At 46.5% G+C, this 20,713-nt stretch overlaps 1 protein-coding gene across 4 annotated transcripts in view; it reads left to right on the forward strand.

Annotated features, from left to right (window-relative positions):
• The first annotated feature begins 7,655 nt into the window (after nt 1-7,655).
• The window catches only part of RAB11FIP3 (RAB11 family interacting protein 3), a 148,188-nt gene continuing 135,130 nt past the window's right edge, over nt 7,656-20,713 (forward strand). For 3 of the 4 annotated variants that reach the window (XM_060260824.1, XM_060260825.1, XM_060260823.1), the window contains exon 1: nt 7,656-8,267. In XM_060260824.1, coding sequence (XP_060116807.1) covers nt 7,923-8,267 — 345 coding nt within the window. In that variant the 5' untranslated portion in view covers nt 7,656-7,922. The remainder of the gene's footprint in view (nt 8,268-20,713) is intronic. The other variant, XM_060260826.1, reaches the window with a different exon arrangement.

Here is a 20,713-nt window from a genome sequence, read left to right on the forward strand (position 1 = left end):
GCAGAGCTGATACCGAGTGGGAGACGAGTGCAGCATCATCAGCAAACAGTAGCTCTCGGATGAGTTTTTCCATTGTCTTGGAGTGTGCCTTTAGTCGCCTCAGGTTGAACAGGCTGCCATCGGTGCGATAGCGGATGTAGACACCATCGTCCTCATCTAGATCTACTGCGGCTCTTTGAAGCATCATGCTAAAGAAGATCGTAAAGAGAGTTGGCGCAAGAACGCAGCCTTGCTTTACACCTGTGCCTATTGGGAAGGACTCCGAGAGGTCGTTGCAGTGTCTGACTTGGCCTCGCTGGTCTTCGTGTAGCTGGATGATCATGCTGAGGAACCTTGGGGGACATCCTAAACGTTCCAAGATTTGCCACAGGCCTTTCCTGCTAACGGTATCGAAAGCTTTGGTAAGGTCGACAAAAGTCACATACAGACCCTTGTTCTGTTCCCTGCATTTCTCTTGGAGCTGCCTGAGAACAAATACCATGTCGGTGGTGCTCCTGTTAGCTCTGAAGCCGCACTGGCTCTCTGGGAGGAGTTCTTCTGCAATGGTGGGCACCAGTCTGTTCAGGAGTATTCTGGCAAGGATTTTGCCTGCGATGGAGAGCAGGGTTATCCCCCGGTAGTTGGAGCAGTCTGACTTTTCCCCTTTGTTCTTGTATAGGGTGATGATGATTGCATCGCGAAAGTCCTGTGGTAATTTGCCTTGTTCCCAGCAGGTGACAAGTACTTTGTGAAGTGAGCTATGTAGTACTGTGCCCCCATGCTTCCAGATCTCTGGTGGAATTCCATCAACTCCTGCTGCCTTGCCACTTTTCAGTTGCTTGATGGCTTTAACAGTCTCTTCTAGGGTGGGGATCTCATCCAACTCTGTTTTCACCGGTTGAAGTGGGTTGAGGTGGATTGCTGAATCTTGAACAACGCGGGTGGCACTGAAGAGAACCTGAAAATACTCCGACCACCGGTTCAGTATGGATGCCTTGTCTGTGAGGAGCACTTGGCCGTCTGCACTATGCAAGGGACTCTGAGCCTGATATGATGGACCATATACTGCCTTCAGGGCTTCGTAGAACCCTCTTAAATCACCAGTGTCTGCCCACAGCTGGGTTCTCTCTGCAAGCTTGGTCCACCACTCGTTCTGAATGTCTCGAAGCTTGCGCTGGAAGTTGCTACATGCAGCGCGAAAGGTTGCTTTTTTCCCAGGACAGGAGGGCTGAGCAAGATGTGCTTGGTAGGCAGATCTCTTTTTTGCCAGTAATTCTTGGATCTCTTGATTGTTCTCATCAAACCAGTCCTTGTTCTTCCTTGTGGAGAACCCGAGGACTTCTTCAGAGATCTGCAGGACGGTAGTTTTTAGGTGTTCCCAGAGTGCTTCTGGAGAAGGGTCTGTGGGGCAACTGAGGTCCTCAATTCTTGACTGGAGTTTTGCCTGGAAGGCAGATTTAACTTCGGCTGACTGGAGGCTGCCAACCTGAAACTTCCTCCGAGGGATACCTCCTCTCCTGGGTGTGGGTTTAAAGTGAAGACGGAGATTGCAGCGTACAAGACGATGATCCGTATGACATTCTGCGCTGGGCATTACTCGGGTGTGTAAGACATCCCGAAGGTCTCTCTGGCGCACCAGAATGTAGTCGATAAGGTGCCAATGCTTGGACCGTGGGTGCATCCAGGTTGTCTTCAGACTGTTCTTCTGCTGGAAGATAGTGTTGGTGATGGTGAGCTGGTGCTCCTTGCAGAATTCTAGCAGGAGGCGCCCGTTGTCATTGCAGTTGCCAATGCCGTGTTTGCCAAGTACTCCTTTCCAGGCTTCCGAGTCTTTACCTACTCTGGCATTGAAGTCGCCAAGGATGATCACCTTGTCCTCTGTAGGGGTCTTCCGTACGAGGTTGCGTAGATCAGCATAGAACTTGTTCTTTTCGGCAGGATCTGCTTGAAGGGTTGGGGCATACACACTGAAGAGTGTTGCATGCTGCTTGTTTTGAAGTGGGAGGCGCATGGACATGATGCGATCTGAGTGACCTGTTGGAAGGTTTTCGAGTTTGGAGGCAATGGAGTTCCTGACCATGAAGCCAACGCCAGAAAGGCGGCTCTCAGCCTTTGACTTACCTGACCAGTAGAGGGTATAGCCAGCACCGTGTTCTTGAAGACTACCTTCCTCAGGGAAACGGACCTCACTGAGAGCTGCTATGTCGATATTCAACCTGAGAAGTTCGTGGGCAATGAGAGCAGAGCGTCGTTCAGGGCGACCACTGCCTACTGTGTCAAGCATGGTTCTGATGTTCCAACACGCAAGCTTTAGTCTTTGCACACTTTGTGAGGCAGGTGCATGCCTTTTCTTTGTTGTTATTTTTCGACCGCAAGTAAGGATGCCCGTTGACCGCGGCTAGCCAACTGGGGTGGGGGAGACGAGCTTTGTTTAAGCCACCTTTTCTAGGCCCCTCTCCGTGTGGAGCAAGCAGTGCTGTCCCTAGATAAGGCTGCTTGGTCGTTCAGGGTGCTGCCGAAAGATGCTTTCGTCTCCGGGTTAGCATCAGGCGACCAATATCCTGAACCGCCTACATGCAGGATCGGGACTGCGGCTTCCAGTGGCACCTTCCACCTGCCGTTTCGCCCCTTGCCTATCGCTGCAGGACTTGATGCGTTGTGGGTTGTGTGTGTGGATATGCCCTTCAGGCCTGCGCAGAGGAATTTTTTAGGTGAAGCGCAGTGTGCGCGGTACTGGCTCCACCCTTTCACCTGGGGGTCATCTGCCATGGCCCAGTAAGCCGGGACGCCGGCAGTGAGTCCTCCAGGTGGTAGGTGTTACATTAACGAGCTCTATCTGCCCGGGTTTGATGTTAGAGTTTTCCTTCTCTTAGGCTGACGAAGTTGGTGGGCCCAGCCTGCCCATCCGGTTATACCGCCGGACAATTCGGTCGCACCATGACGTAGCAAACTCTGTGAAAACGGGGGGGACCAGCGAGAAGGTGTTGCTACGGATGCAGTAATGCAGGAGAGGCCATTGCAGTGACCATCTGCCAGGCATAGCCAGACAGTGACCACGCGGCGTTCACTACACCAGGAGAGGAGAGGCTATGTATTGCGCATGCACTTTCCCTGGGGGGGTAGGATTCCCAGAGGGAGCCCACCCCCCAAAACCCCCCAGGTCCAGGTAAATAGGTGTGAAAACCCTCAGCTTGAGACCCTGGAGAGCAGCCGCCCGCCTGAGTTGACAATACTGACTTTGATGGACCGAGGGTCTGATTCAGTATAAGGCAGCTTCATATGTTCATGCTAAGTGTGCATGCACAGCTAGGGTTGCCAGCCTCCAGGTGGGGCCTGGAGAGCTTCCGCTCTTACAATTGATCTTCTGCTGGCAGAGATCAGCTCCCCTGGGGAAATGGCTGCTTTGAAGAGTGGACTCTAGCACAGGGGTAGCCGAACTGCGGCTCGAGAGCCACGTGCAGCTCTTTCATGCATATTGTGTGGCTCTCAAAACCCCCCATCAGCTGACTTGGAAAAGGCATTTCTCTCTTTAAATCACATCTCCAAGCCAAGTGAGCTAGTGGCTTGGAGAATTTATTTAAAGTTGCTTTCTTTCCACCTCTCCCTCCCCAGTCTGTTTGCTTTCCTTCCTCCTTCCCTCCCTCCCTGTCTTGTGGCTCTCAAACATCTGATGTTAACATCCTGCAACTCTCAAACATGTCTGAGACTCTGACATTTATTCTACGTGGCTCTTATGTTAAGCAAGTTTGTCCACCCCTGCTCTAGGGCATTGTACCCTTCTGAGGCCCCTCCCCTCCCCAAACCCCGCCCTCTCCTGGATCCACCCCCGAAGTCTCCAGGTATTTTCCAACCCAGACCTGGCAACCCTAATGCACACAAAAGCTTATCCCCAGAATTAGACGTTATTGGTCTTAAAGGTGCCCCAATTGGACTTAAAACTGTGTTCTGCTGTTTCTGACCAACAAGGCATGTGGTCCAGGGAAAACCAGGTGTCAGTCTCCGATTTCAAAGGGATGCAAGCCATTGCTTTGATTGAAAAGTAATACAAAAAAATCCAGCTTATACTTTAATGCTTTGGCTTTAAAATACACACCAGAGTTTGCGGTGCATTCCCTTCACAGCACGTGAAAATCCGCAGAAGTAAATAGCAAGTTTAAAAAAATATATATGTTGGAAATAGGTCTCCAGCAATTGCCAGTTGGCTGCGCTTTCAACCGCGCTGGCACAAAGATCGCAAATCGAATGGGTTTAAAGAGCCCGGCTGGCCCTTTAATGCCGGCCTATCTTGACGCATGCGCGGCAGGCTCGGCTGTGGGCAAGGTTGCCAACGTCTTGAGGCCGTTGCTGTGTGACGTCATCCTTCAAACCGCTGCGGCGGCGGTTGGAGCCAAGAAAGGGCAATAAGTTTTGCGGTTCACAGCTAGTTTTTCCGGCCAAAACAAGCGTGGGCGATTGATGTACTTGAAGAAACCGCCCGCTTCGCTTGTGGAAGATTTGAATTATATTGAAAACCCCCCTGCAGGGTTGCCAATCTCCAGGTGGCGGCAGGGGATCTCCCAGTTTGGAGGCCCTCCCCCCGCTTCAGGGTCATCAGAAAGTGGCGGTGTGGAGAGGAAAATATCTGCTGGGCACTCCATTGTTCCCTATGGAGACTGATTCCCATAGGGTATAATGGAGAATTGATCCACGGGTATCTGGGGTTCTGGAGGGAGGCTGTTTTTTGAGGTAGATGACCAGATTTTTAGCATAGCATCCAGTGCCTCTCCTCAAAATACCCTCCAAGTTTCAAAAAGATTGGACGGGGGAGGGGGGGTCCAATTCCATGAGCCCCCAAAGGTGTCCCTATCCTTCATGGTTTCCAATGGAGGGAAGGCATTTAAAAGTTGTACGGTCTCTGTAAATGTGATGTCCAGAACTCCCTTTGGAGTTCAGTTATGCTTGCCACAATCTCACTCCTGGCTCCAACCCCAAAGTCTCCTGGCTCCACCCCCAAAGTCCCCAGATATTTCTTGAATTGAACTTTGCAACCCTCAAACCCGGTCTCATGCAGAATTAAGATTCAACACCAGGAATCAACCCTGAGATGCATGTAGTGATTTTTTTTAAGTGCTATTATGTACACAGCTGTGTTGCCAACCAGCAGGTGCAGCCTGGAGATCCCCAGGAATCACAACTGATTTCCAGACTAGAAATCAGTTCTTCTGAAGAAAATGGCCGCTTTGGAGGGTAGACTCTTTGGGATTATACCCTGATGAGGTCTCTGCAGACTCCACCCTCAAATCTCCAGGAATGTTCCAACTCCCAACCAGAAGTTGGCAACCAGAGTTCATGTACCCCCCCCCCCCTTAACACTGGATCAGCACTACAAAGCCCCCCCCCCATGTGCCATGCAGGCTACATTTGGAAGGTTTCCAGATATAGGAAGGGGGGGGGGATGTGACTTTGTGTTAACTTAAGTCCCCACTGGGGAGGAAAGCAGGGTATTAATATCTCAAACAGGTCTCATTTTGGGTAGGAGCTCACAGGAGCAGAACTCCAGAACCTCTAAATTTTATTGTGCTTTCTTTCTTAAACTACCCCCACACCAATACTTGCTTTAGGGCTCCATTGTTCAAACCCCCTGTGAAAATTTTGCTGAACTCTAAGAGCTGACAAACTTTCTAATATTTTTCTGCACAAAAAAGGGGGGAAATCACCAAAACATATCAAACAGACAGATGGAAATCTTCCTCATGCCACTGTGGCCGCAGAAGAGAAAGTCATTTACAAAGTATGATGGGAAGCATTGCCAGCTTCAAGAGGGGTTTGGATAAAAATATGGAGCAGAGGTCCATCAGTGGCTATTAGCCATAGCATATTATTGGAACTGTCTGGGGAAGTGATACTCTGCATTCTTGGTGCTTGGGGGGGGGGCAAAGTGGAAGGGCTTTTAGCCCCACTTGTGAACCGCCTTTCTTTTTTGGCCCCTGTGTGACAGAGTGTTGGACTGGATGGGCCATTGGCCTGATCCAACATGGCTTCTCTTATGTTCTTATGACAATTCTAATTCAAGAAACATTTTCAAGGTAGATGCTGAGCTGATATAATTTAGCCCACCTTCCGGTGAAGTCAGGGGGGTGCAAGCAAATAAGTTGTGCTAATGAGCTCCTGCACCTCTTTTTCTATGGAATGACCTCTGACCTCGAATATAATAAACTGGGGGACTCTGAAAATTTGGTTGGTTGGCACCTCCCACCGAAAGGGAACCTCCACTTCCAGAGGCAATCACCCTCTGAATCCCAGGGTGCAAGTGCATGGACCCCGCCTTGTCTCCTGGCCTTCCAGGGCAACTAGTTGGCCACCGTGTGAGCCTGGATGCTGGACACCTTGGACAGATGGATCTAATTCAACAAGGCACCTCTTCCTTGTTAAATTTTTGTTTTTATTTATAGTCCACCTTTTCCACTGGGGCTCCAACTACAAGGTAAAGGTAGTCCCCCTGTGCAAACACCAGTCGTTTCTGATAACCCTGAAGCGGGGGAGGGCCTCCAAACCGGGGGATCCCCTGCTCCCACCTGGGGACTGACAACCCTATCATGCAAACAAGGCCGCGGCCAGCTTGCGCGACGGATGCTCCACGAGTGTCGCCTTTCTTCGCCAGGAACAAGAGCGGCCGATGACTTCGCCTGGGCCAGGCGGCGGGCGGAGCCTGATGGGGAGAGCCACAAAGCCCACCTCCTCTCCGCCCCGAATGGGCGGAGCTTGCTCGGGCTGCCGCCGGGCAGACAGAGGCGAAGCCGCCCGCCCTCTGTAGCCGGCTTGCGGGGAAAGAAAGCGAGGCAGTTGTTCACGGCTCCAAGCTAAGAACTGGGTGGGGGTCGGAAAGATGGCACGTTAAGCGGTGCGGAGAGCCCCGATCTCTGGTTTTTTTCTTTTTGCACCCCCTTTTTATTTGCAACCCCCCCCCCCTTCCCGGGCAGGGCCGTCCTTTGCAAGCGGCGCCCGTTTGCATTGCAGCAATTTCCCCCCGGGATTGTTATTTTTTTGCATTGCAATCGAATCTCCCCCACCCTTCATTTTTTTTTTTTTTAATCTGCCTTTGCTTCCCCCTCCGCTCTTCCTCCCCGGGCCTTGGGTTGCTCTTCGATGGAAGCCAGGAGGAGGCGGCATCCCGGCTCGGTCCCTCGGCGGCTCCGCGGCGCCCCCAGCCCCACCGCGTGATGGGGGGGCGGCCGCTAAGGCGACGCCGAACGGCCTCCGGGACCTTCTCCTCTTGACATCGCCGCTGGAGAAGCCGGGAAAGCGGATCCCTTCTTGCAAGCCCCCCTCCGCCTTCTCTGATGAAAATGGATCCGGATTTGCTAAGGACTCTTGCCAACGATCCGGGGGCCAAACCGGATCGTGAGGCGACGCTGCTGGCGCTGGGGCAGCTCTTGGCCGAGCACAACGGCCCCTACCGCCCGAAAGAAGGACCCGATCCGGATTTCGTCCTCCTCTCCCGGGAGAGCCCCCAGGGGAAACCGCCTCCGCTCCGGATCATGCCCCCCGGCGCCGGCGAGAAGATCCTGGAGCGCGTTTGCAACGGCCTGAAGCTCCCCTCCGAAAGGGACCAGCGGCCCCTTTGCTCCGACGGCCCCATGGAAGGCTATCTCTACCCCCTGGGAAAAGCGGAGGTGAGCCTACTGGTGGAGCCGGAGCCAATCAGCGGCCGCGGAAGCGGTGCAGGTGGCGCTGCTGATCCGGATTGCCCCGGGTACGGGTTGGATTTGAACCTGGTTCCGGTGCGGGACGCCTTGGGGGACCTTGAGGGAGGGGAAGGGGTTGCATTGGCTTCCTCCTCCGAGGAGCAGGCTGGGCCTGCGGCTGCTCCGGATTTACACCTGATTGCAGAAGGATCGGACCCAGGAGAACCGGTGCCTGAAGCCTCGGTGGTTCTGCCGGCGGAAAGGGACTCGTTCATCGCTATGGAGTCTCTTCGGGAGGAGGCCCCCTTCGATGGACTCCTGTTCTGGGCTCCCAAGGGGGAAAGCTATCAGGCCCAGAGCTGCCCGGGGAGCCCTTTGTTGAGACCCTTAGACCTGGCCCCCATGGGGGGAGTGGACCTTTTCCCAGCTTTTTGTTCCCCAGGTGACCTCAGCCCCCACCTTGAATTTGGGGAGTCCGAGCATCATCCAGGTGAGGAGCCTCCAAGTTCTACAGAAGATGCTTCCCGGCTCCGAGCCGTCTTTGATGCCCTGGATGGAGATGGAGATGGCTTTGTGCGGATAGAGGAGTTTATCCAGTTCGCCACCATGTATGGAGCCGAGCAGGTAATTTTGAACCCCGAACCCATGTGCCTTTCAAATGTGCTGAAATGGGTACCTACTCTTGTATTTCTGCAGGTAATTTAAAAAAAATATCGTAATTCAGTTACGTCTTTTTCCATTCCGACACTGAGTGAAAGGCGTGACCTTGCTTCTCATATAAAGACCATTTTTTTGTGGCTACTTGATGTTTTCGGGAAACATATTTGTCGTGGGAGTAGTTGAATGGCCACAGTTGAAACCTTTGAGTGTTCTGCTTGGACTTGACCCTTTCCTTGCCTGCTTGGATGTAAGTCACATTGAGGTCAGTGAGGCTTACTCGTTGATAAGTGTAGCTTAAGGCCTGGTTTAGGCATTTTGCAGCTTTTAATGGAACTGTTTACCCTGGATGTATTTCAGGATGCTAGGCCTAGCGTGCTTTCAGTGTTCTTCACGAGCAAGAAAACTAGGTAGAAGCATATTTGGCAAACTAGCTTGCTGTATCCAAGGAAGAGCGTGTGCCTCTTTGTGGACCTTGGTATTGCAGCATCCTGAACTCAACCCCTGTCCCCAGCAGTTGGAAGTGGTCCAGCCCAGAAAGACTATCTCACATTTTGCTGGGCAATTCATGTATTGCAATTAAAACAGGAGTCTGGTGGTATCTTTAAAAGCCACAGTTTATTCCAGTCGAAGCTTGTGTGTTGTTGCTTGCCCTTAATGAAATCTGGTCAAATATGATGACTTCACTAGTTTTGGCACGTCTGTTTCACTGGCAACAGTGGGCGGATTCTGTTCAGCTGAAGGGTTATTGTAAAAGTTTGGCCCTTTGAGGCTTAGCCTATGAATCTGTGGTTTCTAACCGGTGTCTTCCATGACTGAGAAAGCTAAGGAGCTTAGTGTGGCGAGAAACCATTAGAGCCGCCAGGAAAAGTCCCCCTGAGCTAATGACCTGGGTAGCTGCCACCTGGTTCCACACAGGGTCAAGGTGTCAACAAGACGAGGATTTCCAAGGTGAGAAAAAGCCGCCACCACTGGCTCAGTATCCATGTGCAGTGGGTACACGCCTGGGAAGTGAAAACAAATCAGCCAGTATCGTAATGCCCCTGTATAAATCGATGTTGCGGCCTCATTTAGAGTACTGTGCACAGTTCTGATCTCCACACCTCAAAAAAGATATTATAGCATTGGAAAAAGTGCAGAAAAGGGCAACTCGAACGATTAAAGCAGGGGTGTCAAACATGCAGACTGGGGGCCAAATCAGGCCCCCAGAGGGCTCCTATCAGGCCCCCAAGCAATTGGCTGTCATCTGCTTCCTTCTCCCTATCTCTTGCTTCCTTCTGCATAACAGCTTGCTTTGCAAGGCTTGCTCAATCACATAGGAGCTACAGAGCAAAATCTCTATTTTCTCAATTGGCTGAGGCTCCTCCCTTGGGGAGGAAGCAGGGAAGGCAGAGCTTATTTTTTCCAGGCTCTCTCAACTGCACAGCAAAGCTACTGAGCCAAATCTGTCTTTCTTCTATTGGCTGAGGCTCCCCCCCAGTCCTCTGGGAAAGGAAGGAGAGCGCTCCAGCTTCCTTTGCCCCATTCCCTGGATCCCACCTTTAAGCACCTTTAAGACCAATGAGTGCTAACATTTTAAGCATGTTTTAAGGATTTTGTAAAATAAAAATCTTTAATTGTGTTTGTCTGTGTCCTTTATAAATTTATATCTCTGCTACCTAATCTTAAAGAGGTATACACATGGCCTGGCCTGACATGGTTCAACCCAACCTGACATGCCCTGGCCCAACAAGGTCTCATTCATATCAGATCTGGCCCTCATAACAAACGATTTCGATACCCCTGGATTAAAGGGTTGTAACCCTTTCTCTATGAAGAAAGGTTAAAGGGCTTGGGGCTCTTTAGCTTGGAGAAACGTCGACTGTGGGGTGACATTTTAAGAAGGATGTAGACAAGCTGGAACGGGTCCAGAGGAGGGTGACGAAGATGGTGAGAGGTCTGGAGACCAAGTCCTGTGAGGAAAGGTTGAAGGAGCTGGGAATGTTTAGCCTGGAGAGGAGGCGGCTGAGAGGTGATATGATCACCATCTTCAAGTCCTTGAAGGGCTGTCATATGGAAGATGGTGTGGAATTGTTTTCTGTGGCCCTGGAAGGTAGGACCAGAACTAATGGGTTGAAATTAAATCAAAAGAGTTTCTGGCTGAACATTAGGAAGAACTTTCTGACTGTTAGAGCGGTTCCTCAGTGGAACAGGCTTCCTCGGGAGGTGGTGGGCTCTCCTTCCTTGGAGGTTTTTAAACAGAGGCTAGATGGCCATCTGACAGCAATGAAGATCCTGTGAATTTAGGGGGAAGTGTTTGTGAGTTTCCTGTATTGTGCAGGGGGTTGGACTAGATGACCATAGAGGTCCATTCCAACTCTGATTCTATGACATGATAAAGGTTTACAAGATTATGCATGGGATAGAGAAGGCAGAGAAAGAAGGACTTTCCTCCCATTCTCACAATACAAGAACTTGTGGACATTCAATGAAATTGCTGGGCAGTCACATTAGAACTGATAAAAGGAAGTCCTTCTTCACCCAAAGGGTGAATAACACATGGAATTCACTGCCACAGGAGGTGGTGATGGATGCCAGCGTAGCCAGCTTCAAGAGGGGATTGGATAAACATATGGAGCAGAGGTCCATCAATGGCTATTAGCCACAGCATATGGATGGAACTCTCTGTCTGGGGCAGTGATGTTCTGTATTGTTGGTGCTTGGGGGGGCCACAGTAGGAGGGCTTCTAGTGTCCTGGCCCCACTGGTGGACCTCCTGGTGGCACCTGGGTTTTTGGCCACTGTGTGACAGAGTGTTGGACTGGATGGGCGATTGGTCTGATCCAACATGGCGTCTCTTATGTTCTTCCAACTTTCTCACTTCCACTGTGTGTGTGCGTGGTGGTGGTGGGGGTGCAGGCTGGGGAAATGTTTTTACCTGACAGTCCCCCCTCTTGAAACTGGACACCATCCAAATGGACCCATCTGCTCCAAAGGGGCCTCCTTCATTCAATAACCAGCATTCCAGTTTCATAGCTAGACCCTTGATTCTGCAGTTCTGTGCTTGTAGTAGTTATTCTTTGGGGTTACTGGAGTGCTTACTCTAGGTTGGCTTGTACACCCTTTGTGCATCTCCTTTTTCAGCCTGCAGTAAGAATTCCTCTCTGTTTGTGTAGTTCTAGGACTAGCAGGAGTGCAGCTTGGCCTAAACGGTGTTGTTCTGTTTTGTGGTCAGGTTGCTGTAGTAGTTGATGACCAACTTGGCTTGGAAACCTCTCATGGTGATGGTTTCCATTTCTCGTGGGATGTCGGGGACATCTGTAGCTAGGGAGGAGAAAAACAGAAAGCTCTTTTAGAATGTTGTGGTTTTTAACTCGAGTTAGGTTTTCAAGCCAAAAATTACCTGCGTTAGGAGAAAGGGATAGGGAATTACTGAAAAGAATTGGCAGGTTTTGTTCTGCTTAATGTATCTTCCATGTATTGACATTCCCCTGACTCCCGGTCCTGGTTATCTTGGGAAACCATGGGGGTGGAATCACAGGAAACCATGGAGGTGGAATCACACGCTCAGTCGTCTTTCTCATTTGCTTCCTCCGGTTATAGCATTCTGGGTCTTTCCATATTAGAAAAGCAGAGAAGCGGAACAGCTTTCTTGACCTCCTGGGGGGCAAACTGGGCTTGTATGTGCGTCCGTGGGACAAAAACCGGCAGCATGGTCTCGAGAGTGGAGCCACACATGATTTCCAGGAGGAAATATGGAAATGATAAATGTGAATGGGTAAGCTGTTTGTCCTTTGCATGTTGGTGCTTGTTGAGGTTGTTAGAGGTGTCTTTTTTTGGGAGGAAGAGAACTTGTTTAATGGTTGGAAGAGAACTTGTGCTTCTGTTGCATCGAAGAAGAAGATATTGCATTTATATCCTGCCCTATACTCTGAATCTCAGAGTCTCAGAGCGGTCACAATCTCCTTTACCTTCCTCCCCCACAACAGACACCCTGCAAGGTGAGTGGGGCTGAGAGGGCTCTCACAGCAGCTGCCCTTTCAAGGACAACAACTACGAGAGCTATGACCGATCCAAAGCCATTCTAGCAGCTGCAAGTGGAGGAGTGGGGAATCAAATCTGGTTCTCACAGATAAGAGTCCCCACACTTAACCACTACACCAAACGGGCTCTCTATTTCACTTAGAAACGCTTCGTGAATTACAAAATGTTCCGAGGGGTCGTCTGTTTGTAATCTTGGCATTCTCCTTATCAAAGAAACCAGCAATATTATGCCAGGGTTAGGTACCGGTGGCAGAAAACTTGGTCAAGACAATTTTAAAAACCACCTTAAACACCAAAGCCTTAATTTTATCATAATAAAGAAATGTCTGGGTGTGTTTTCAGAGCATCACCTTGTTGGGGGCTGAACCCGTTGTGGTGCGTCACCCAGTTGTGGAAGAAATGAATGGGGAATGAATGAAAGGGAAGTCTGCAGAAGTACAGTCTCCTTGCACTTGGGTAGGGCCCTGCCAGGAATGACTTCAATAAATAAATGCCAGCCGACGTTTCTCCTAGTCATCTGGGAGCCCAGGCATTTCAGCATGGAGTAGTGGCTGAATGCTGGCCTTAGATGTGGGAAACCCAGGTTCAAAGCCCTGCTCCACTTTGGAAACCCACCAGCTATCCTTGGGCTTGTCACTCTTTCAGTCTTGCCTACTGTGCAAGGTGGTTGTTACGAGGTTAAAGTGGAGGAGGGGAAAAAGATGTTGCAAGCAGCTTTCCCTGTTGAGGAAAGAAGCAAAGTATAAATACCAAAATAACCAACAACATAGCAAAGAAATCAAAGCTTATTCCGGAATCCAAATGTGGAGTTTGCAAAAAGCTTTTATCCGCAAATGAAAGTTGTGTGGCAGATTCCTTTTGTGCAGTGTGTGTGCCGGCAGTGCATTTGTGTTTAGGAAACTGATTTCCCTGTGTGGCTGATGTCTCTTTAAAACCTGAATTTGATGCTACCTGCAAATCTGCAGAGATGTGTATCAATCTGTGGTTTGCTTAGACATGTCGTGTTCTCACTGGAGTTCTGAGTCAGTCTGGTCAGAGGGGTGTGTGTGTTGTATGGGAGTGATCCAGTGCTGTCCTGAAAGGGAAATGTCACAGGCTTTTTGGCTTTTGAGACTGGTGTGGATGTACATGTACAGGTCTTAGATTCAGCAGGAGCTCACAGGAGCACAACTCTTAAATCTTTCTGAGGGTTCCCCCTCTTCCTTCCCAACTACCTTGTCCATTGCATAGTAGGTGCAACTGCATAACAATCCCTGGATTAGGAGAGCAGCCATCCAGCAGGGGCTTTGCCACACCCCCAGCAGCCCTCATTAACGGCTGGAGAAGCCCATACCACCCTTTTCCCACTTGCCATGTGATTTTGGGCGACAGGTGGCTTGCTGGCTTTTTGACAGCGGGGGCAGCCCAGGAAAGCCCCAGGTGAGCGAGGCCTGCTTGGGCTGGCTGGATCTCTAGCCAACCCAAGCAGGCTTCGCTCGCCTGGGGCTCTCCTTTCTTGCATCGGGTTGCTTTTGGTTGGGGGGGGGGCAGCATACGCTAATGAGTTATGCTGATGAGCTCCACCACCTATTTTTCTACAAAACGACCCCTGTACGTATAGATATACTACGTGCATCAAGCGGGGTCATTCAGTCTGAATGTGGTGATCGGTTGGCTTCAGGGGAGTGAAAATCTTTTGTAGGTCTCTTTCTCTCCCCTCTCAGCGTTGCTTTGTTCAGCATCCCATCATAAGCAATTTCACTTAGGAACGCTTGGTGAATTACAAAGTGTTCTGACGGGGTCGTCTGTTTGTAATCTTGGCAATAGCCTCGTCAAAGAAACCAGCATTATCATCCCAGGGTTAGGTATGGGTGGCAGAAACCTTGGTCAAAACAATTTTAAAAACCGCCCTAAACACCAAAGCCTTAATTTTGTCATAATAAAGAAATTACTTCCATTATCAACAGGATTGAAGTTTACGCTACTGGCTCAATGGAATTGGCTCAACTGTTGGGGCGCCCGGTGGAAGAAAATTGGAATTGATTTTTTTTTTTATAACTCACATTTTTTATTTTTAACAAACCAATACAAAATAACCAACCATTAACATGTAAACAAAATGACATCTACCATTTAACACAAAAATATAAGTTATATATTGCAAACTAGGAACAAAATAATTCTTACAAAAAAAAATACACCACATAACTTTGAGCGCTGACAAGGTAGAGTCAAATACTTAATACAGAATAAAGTCAAGATACTTCGTTGGAACCGATAGACTGGTTGAGGGTTTTTCATTGATATATGAGAGAAAAGTAAACCATTTTTCGACAAAATTGTCAGCTAACAATGGATTTTCATATCTTAAAATACTTGAAGACAGTTTATCTTGGATCATCAAATCCCAGACTTTATCATACCATTGATGAATAGTGGGGCATCTATCAGATTTCCAACATAAAGCTATAATAATTTTGGCTGGTAGTAACAATAATGAAGGAAGTTCTAGTTTCAGATTAGAACAGGGTTTTTTATGCCAAATATTAAGCAGAACGGATTCTGGTAAAAAAGGAATGTCAAAATCTACTACTTCCCTGGCTACCTTAATCACTGATTTCCAAAATTCCTTAATTTTTGGACAGTCCCACCAACAATGTTTCAGAGTATTTGTTCCTCCACATCCTTTCCAACAATATGGAGTTGGGGTCAAGTTGCTATGGAACAATTTATATGGCGTAAAATACCATTGAGACCATACCTTAAAGTTTTGTATTCTAATATATGTAGATCTTGATTTAAATAAAGAACTTTTCCATAAGGTTTTCCATTGCTCCTCTGAAAATACTTTTTCACAGTCTTTATGCCATTGATTCTGTTGTGAGGTACATTGGTCCCAATCTTTCCTATTTAGTAATTGACAGATACATGAAATTGCACCTCTAACAGAAGAAGATCCAGATTTTAAACAAGATTCAAAGGAATTTGGTGCTCTATTTACACATGTAAGTGGTATTACCTTGTGTAAAGCATCAAATAGCTGATAGTACTGCATCCAAGGAATTGTTATTTTGTATTTTGCTTCTAGTTGTGGTTTAGTACTAAGTTTACCATTGGTTGTAATATCAATCAGCCAAAAAATGTTTTTGTCTCACCAGATTTTATAGTCACATAATGCTTTACCTGGTTGAAACCAAGGTTGTCCAAGAAAAGACATGAAAAGCGACATTGCCAGTGTTATAACCTCCGTATATTTGACCCAAATTTTAAGCGTGTGTTCTAAAAATGGGTTGTCCAAAATTAATTTTGGTCTTTCAGATTTCCCAAGCCAAATACTCTCAGTAATAAAATATCTTTTAAGGCAACCTTTTCTATACTAAGCCTAGAGGTTTTGCATTCTGGTAGAGCATAGATGAGAATATTTTTTTAACTGGGATGCTAAGCAATATCTTTTGAGAAGCGGAACTCCCAAGCTTCCAAGCGCTGGCAGTTTTGAGATTAGAGCAGATTAAATTCTATAATGTCTTGAGTTCCATAAGAAATCTAAAAATGCATTTTGCCATCTTAAGTCCTGCTTACTGACTGGAATAGGCAGATTTTGAAATAAAGAAAGAAATGTTGGTAATAAAAAAGATTTTAAAAGATCAACCTTTTCAGTGATTGAGAAGTTACATTTTGACCATTCTGCTAATGACCTTTTAACTGAAAGAAAAATAGGGGAGTAATTAGCCTAAAATAAGGTTCACCGGGATGTTGATCCCCAAATATCTCCAAGATTTTTCTACTCATTTATAGGCGAAATTGTTCAGTATGTCATGTTTCAAAATGGGTGTCATCACCATAGGGTAGATTTCCGATTTTAAAAAATTAACTGTGAAACCAGAATGTACACTAAATAAATAAATCAATGACTTGTTTTAATTTTTGTAATGAATTTAAAGGGTTAAGATAGAATAAGGTATCATCAGCAAATAGGCTGACCTTATGAGATTTATCATTCAACGAGATGCCCTCTATTTCTGGGTCTTCCCTAAACTAAAGATTCAAGAGACAATGCAAATAAAATCGGGGACAAATAAAATTGCGTAAACTAAAGATTCAAGAGACAATGCAAATAAAATCGGGGACAGCGGGCATCCCTGATGAGTGCCTCCGCTTAAAGTTAAAGTATCAGAATGAAATTGATTGCAATTTGAGTGTTTGGTGAGTCATAAATAGCATCTATAGAACATACAAAGTTAGGACCAAATTGCATGAAAGTTAAGACAGACTTTAAAAAGGGAATTTCCAATTTGTCAAACGCTTTTTCAGCATCTAAGGAGAATATCAAAGAGGGGATGTTTGTTATTCTACAGTAATGTATTACATTAAGTATTCTACAGATGTTGTCAGTTATAGAACGGCCCGGTATGAAACCAGATTGATCATTATTAATATAGTGTGCTGTAATTTTATTCAATCTTTCTGCAAGAATAGTAGAAAATTTTTTTAAATCATGGTTCAAAATAGATATCGGGCGGTATGATGAGGGGCTCAGCTTATCCTTCCCTGCCTTATGTAAAACAACCCTAGCCTCCTTCCAAGAGTTGGGTAATTTATCGGAAGTCATTATATTGTTACAGGTGTTTAGGAGGTATTCCGCAATTTGGTCTTTAAAATGCTTATAAAATTCTATTGGGAAGCCGTCTCTCCCAATACCTTTATTGTTTTTTATTTTAGTCAAGGCTGATTTCAGTTCTGTCAAATTAATTGACCTGTCTAAAAAGGAAGAATGATCCTGTGATAAGACTTTATGAAACTTAATAGATTTCAAGTACTCAGATATTGCATTAGGATTAGGTTTAGATGTGGCATACAAGTTCTTATAAAAATTAAAAAAGGAAGCAGCAATATCCTTTTAGTCAGACACAATCTGACCAGAAGGTGTTTTAATAGCATGAATCAAAGAGCTTGTTTTCCGACGTGAGACCCTATTTTTCAAAAGTTTGAGAGACCTGCAAGATCTAGTGATATATTTTTGTCTTAAATATAACATATCTTTTTGAATAGCAGAAGTTTCCACTAGCTCTAATTTTTTCCTTTCAAGATTTAATTTACTGAGAGTCTTCTTGCCTCCAAACTTCTTGCCTTTTCTCTAATAAAGAGATTTTCGACTGTAAATTAAGTATATTTTGCTGTCTTTCTTTTTTACACTTGGAGGCAATAGAGATCAGTTTCCCCCTTAAAACTGCTTTAAAAGCATCCCAGACACAATCCTGGGACACGCCACAGTTAGCATTAAAGGAAAAGTATTCTTTAATTTGCTGTTCTGTTTCCTCAGAAATTACTGAATTTGTTAGTAGTAGTTCGTTTAGAGTCCATTTAGGCCCTTTATCGTCTGAATAATGTAAGAATAAGTCACAAGAGACCCATGCATGGTCAGAAATGTTTCGCGACCCAATGGAAGCATTAGAAAAATTGTTCAGATAAGATTTTGAAGCAAGTATGAAATCAATCCTAGAATATGTCTCATGTACCTGAGAAAAAAAAGTATATTCACTGGAGCCGGGATTTAGCATTCGCCAAACATCTACCATGTTGTAACTATCCACAGTATTTTGCAAAACAGTTGGTTTTAATAGAGAGCGAGTTGGATTCCCTTGCTTGTATGTTTTATTGTAAAATGGGTCTGAGATTAAGTTAAAATCTCCTCCAATGATTACTTCCCCTTTTTTGAATGTGTTTAGATCTTCTAACGTAGCTTTAATAAAGTCAATCTGAGCCGAATTGGGGGCATATATTGATGCCAGGGTGATTGGGGAACCATTTAGCTCACCTTGAACAAACAGATATCATCCAGAGAGATCTGCTCTTGTTTGTTGACAATGAAATGGTGTATTCTTCGAAATTAGTATCGCAACACCTCTTCACTTAGATGTGCCTTTGGCTTGGAATGTTTGGGTGAACCAAGAGGATTTCAGAAATTGTGTAAGTTTGGTTTTTTGGTGGGTTTTCTGTAAAAAATACGTTAGCCCGTTCTTTATAAAACAAATTATTGATACGTCTACGTTTGTTTTAGCTCTGCTTGCAGGGACAGTGATATTTCAGCTGTACGTTCTGCCATTTTAGCCGTTATTTCTAGATTATTTGCGACTTCCTCCACCCGCTTATTGACCGGTGCTAATAAAACCCCTACAGATTCTTTAAAATAGACATGTATGTCTTCCCTCAGTGAGTTCAAATCTCTCCTGCAGATTGGAGCATCATCAGTATCAAGTAGTGAGTTATCAGAAGCGTTCTGCCCGGACGCCATGTTAGGGCCCGTAGAAGGACAGCGACTGGGTTGTGCAGGGGAAGAGCCCGAAGAAAAAGGTCTCTTACCGATGGTGAGGTCTCTGTAGAGGCTTTCGCTTTAGATTTAGCTCTGGTTTTTGTTTTGGCTTTCGTTTTGAAAGATTTTCCCATCTGGGACCAGTTTCGGAGTCTGCGACGTGGTCGAAGCACCCAGTTTTAGCGGGGAAGGCTTAGGAGCTTCACTGAAACACGTCCGCCGTTACTCAGGGATGCCCCGCCCTGCCCCCCATGGAATTGATTTTAACAATGTTGGGGAAGGAAGATTTCTATGAACATGCCCTGACCAATGCTCCCTTTAAGCTGTAGAGGCTTGTGAGCAAAAACTCTGCTTTGTGAGCTACTGGCATGAAAGTTGTGAGCTACTGCATCAGTTCGCGTGCTGGGGGGCCATTTTTCCTGAGCAAGGACAAAAATGTGTGAGCCGGAGGCTAAAAAAACTGTGAGCTAGCTCACGCTAACTTAGCTTAGAGGGAACATCAGCCCTGACCATTCGTCTCTCCTCTTTTGTTGTTGCCTACGTAGCAGCAATCGTTGCCTTTGTGAAATACTTGACCTTTTAGGGCCTTTAAGGCCTTGAGTGGTCTGGGACTGCCTCCTCTGCTATATACGCTCTACTGGTCAAAACTTGTTGGTCATCCCTGGCCCTAAAGAGGTCCAGCAGTCCTCAATGAGGGCCAGGACCTTTTCAGTCCTGGCCCCAACCTGGTGGAACACTGCCAGAGAACATCAGAGCCCTGCAAGATCTTTTACAGTTCTGCAGGGCCTGTAAGGCAGAGATGTTCTGCCAGGCTTTCATTTAAGGACTGCGAGGATTGCTAGGCTGGAACCTTTTCCTCCTGCCTCTCGGGGGTACCCCCCTCGATGCTGCGTCCAGAAATCTGGATAAGAATTTCAATAGGACACCAATTACATGCATCCCGGGTTGTAAAAACCTTTTCCTCCTGCCTCTCGGGGGTACCCCCCTCGATGCTGCGTCCAGAAATCTGGGTAAGAATTTCAATAGGACACCATCAGGGTTTAAAATTGTTATTTTAATCAATTTTACTGGGTTTAAATGTTTGCATTTATTAATTTTGTATATCGCCAGGTCTTTTTTTGAGCAGGAACACAGTTCTGGCTGCCTTGGTGTCAGGGGGTGTGGCCTAATAAGCAAATGAGTTCCTGCTGGGCTTTTTCTACAAAGAAAGCCCTGTATGTTGCCCAGAGCCTCGCATCCGTCAGGATGGGGAGATTCATTGTGTTGAAGGAATAAATTTAAAATAATTATATTTGTTGTCGCCAGGCAACATTTGATCACTCAGATTTAATTAGTGCTCCAGCACTAATTGTGAAGGGGAACTTGAGCGTAGTGGCCCACCTGACATCACACTGCAAAATTAGGGCTGGGGTGAGATAACTAGGGATTGGAGCTCACAAGCTTATTTGCTGAACAGCCCTGGCTTTAATAAATGTTGGCTGCTAGAAAATTAACTGGGGAACTGAAGTCCTATCCCACCCAAATTAGTCCTCATTAGTGCCTGTTTATGCCTGTGTAGAAGGACTTGTGATAACTTGAAAATGTAATAAATCACTGGTGTTCAAAATTAATTTGTGTTTATGAAAGTAGGTGGGGAACAAACAGTTGCTGGACCTGTGTTACACTTAAAGTTGAAACCAGTTTACCCACAAATGCCCTACCTGTGGAAAACTTGTCTGTCACAGAATGGTTTCTAGTCTGCTTTTGAAGTATTGGCTGTCTGCCCACAGTCTGGCAATCTGGGCAGAGTCAACAACAACACACTGTGTACAACATTTGACAGATTTATAATATGAACAATATCAAGTATTACATTCTTTCACATACAGTCCATTACTTGCAAAAGGAATATAATTCCAAGTCCAAAGCTGTTAAACCAATAATTCTTTTTTTTTCAATTCACAATTTTTTCAATTCAAATCTACAAGGATTTACAAAACAGGATACCAGTTTTGATGACAGGTAGTCTGTTCAGCCTTTCATTGAAAAATAATAAACTACATGCATCCCGGGTTGTAAATGCACATGTTTTAATCACATAAGTCTGGGCAGACTCAGATGGG

Source organism: Heteronotia binoei, chromosome 20 (genome assembly GCF_032191835.1).
Source record: "Heteronotia binoei isolate CCM8104 ecotype False Entrance Well chromosome 20, APGP_CSIRO_Hbin_v1, whole genome shotgun sequence".
NCBI lineage: Eukaryota > Metazoa > Chordata > Lepidosauria > Squamata > Gekkonidae > Heteronotia > Heteronotia binoei.